The sequence below is a fragment of the Hipposideros armiger genome, unplaced genomic scaffold (genome assembly GCF_001890085.2).
Source record: "Hipposideros armiger isolate ML-2016 unplaced genomic scaffold, ASM189008v1 scaffold_970, whole genome shotgun sequence".
Lineage (NCBI taxonomy): Eukaryota > Metazoa > Chordata > Mammalia > Chiroptera > Hipposideridae > Hipposideros > Hipposideros armiger.
The window spans coordinates 810,672-811,616 of NW_017732320.1; the positions used below are offsets into that span (position 1 = coordinate 810,672).

Sequence of the window (945 nt, forward strand, 5' to 3'; positions counted from 1 at the left end):
CCCCCCCCCCCCCGCAGGATCCTGACACACGCACAGTCCTGCTCCCCTCGCTGTCATCGCTGGTGTCCACCCCATCACGTGGCGCCCCGAGAACACGTCCGGCTTCCTGCGCAATCTGCTCAGCCGTTGTGCGCCCGGGAGGTGGCCGGCTCCCAACTGTGCCCGGGCGCTGGAAAGGAATGTGTGTTCTGCAGCTGTGCCTGGCCCGTCGTCTATTTACGTCCTGGAGATTAAGCTCGTAAAGCCCCGTGTCCGCAGCGGTCTGTTTTGTTGTCGTCCGGTCTGCCCGCCGTGGGTGCCGGGGCGCTGGGCGCGGCCTCCCCATGCGCTGGCCCTCGGCACGACCCAGCAGCCTGCGCCACCTCTGCGCTGCGCCCCGTCCGCTCGGGCCACCACCGGCTCACACGACCGAGCCCCAGCAGGCTGTGCTGACTGTCCCTTCCCGGCAGGGCCCAGCCTTCCGCCTCCCCTGTGGGTGTCGTCAGCACGCAGATGGGCTGCGTGACCACAAGCCATCATGAGCTGGGGTGTCCCAGGGGAAAGGGCACGTGTCACGCCGGCCCCCCGTGTCCCGGCTTCGCCGGGCCGCTGCCCATGGAACGTGTGCCCTTCCCGCCGTCGCACCGCCGGGGACCTGGACGCCAGGCCCCATGGCCGGGCCGTGCGTGAACGAGGCCTGCGGGGCGTGGGCCGCCTGCTGAGGCTCCTCGTCCTCTGTGCCCTTGAGTGCGGCTCCTATAAATAAACGTTATCTTTCCAGCCCGCGCTGCTCTCTTTGCCAGAATGTTCTGTCCATTTATACTTATTACGGCTCTCGGCCCGTTTGGGTTTCTTTCTGCTGCCGGGTTTGTGTTGCTTTTACCTGGTCTTTTCTGGCCTCCTGGTTACCTTTTCCTCTCTGACCCTGAGTGTACCTTTCTTTTAGCTCACTGCTTCTCCCAGAAG

At 65.4% G+C, this 945-nt stretch overlaps 2 protein-coding genes across 2 annotated transcripts in view; both read left to right on the forward strand.

The window, feature by feature from the left end:
- The window catches only part of LOC109375573 (uncharacterized), a 7,184-nt gene extending 6,245 nt beyond the window's left edge, over positions 1-939 (forward strand). The window contains exon 2 of the mRNA XM_019631011.1: positions 18-939. Within this exon, the coding sequence (XP_019486556.1) occupies positions 18-234 (217 nt within the window). The 3' untranslated portion in view covers positions 235-939. The remainder of the gene's footprint in view (positions 1-17) is intronic.
- The window catches only part of PPP2R3B (protein phosphatase 2 regulatory subunit B''beta), a 32,499-nt gene continuing 31,877 nt past the window's right edge, over positions 324-945 (forward strand). The window contains exon 1 of the mRNA XM_019631007.1: positions 324-471. Within this exon, the coding sequence (XP_019486552.1) occupies positions 324-471 (148 nt within the window). The remainder of the gene's footprint in view (positions 472-945) is intronic.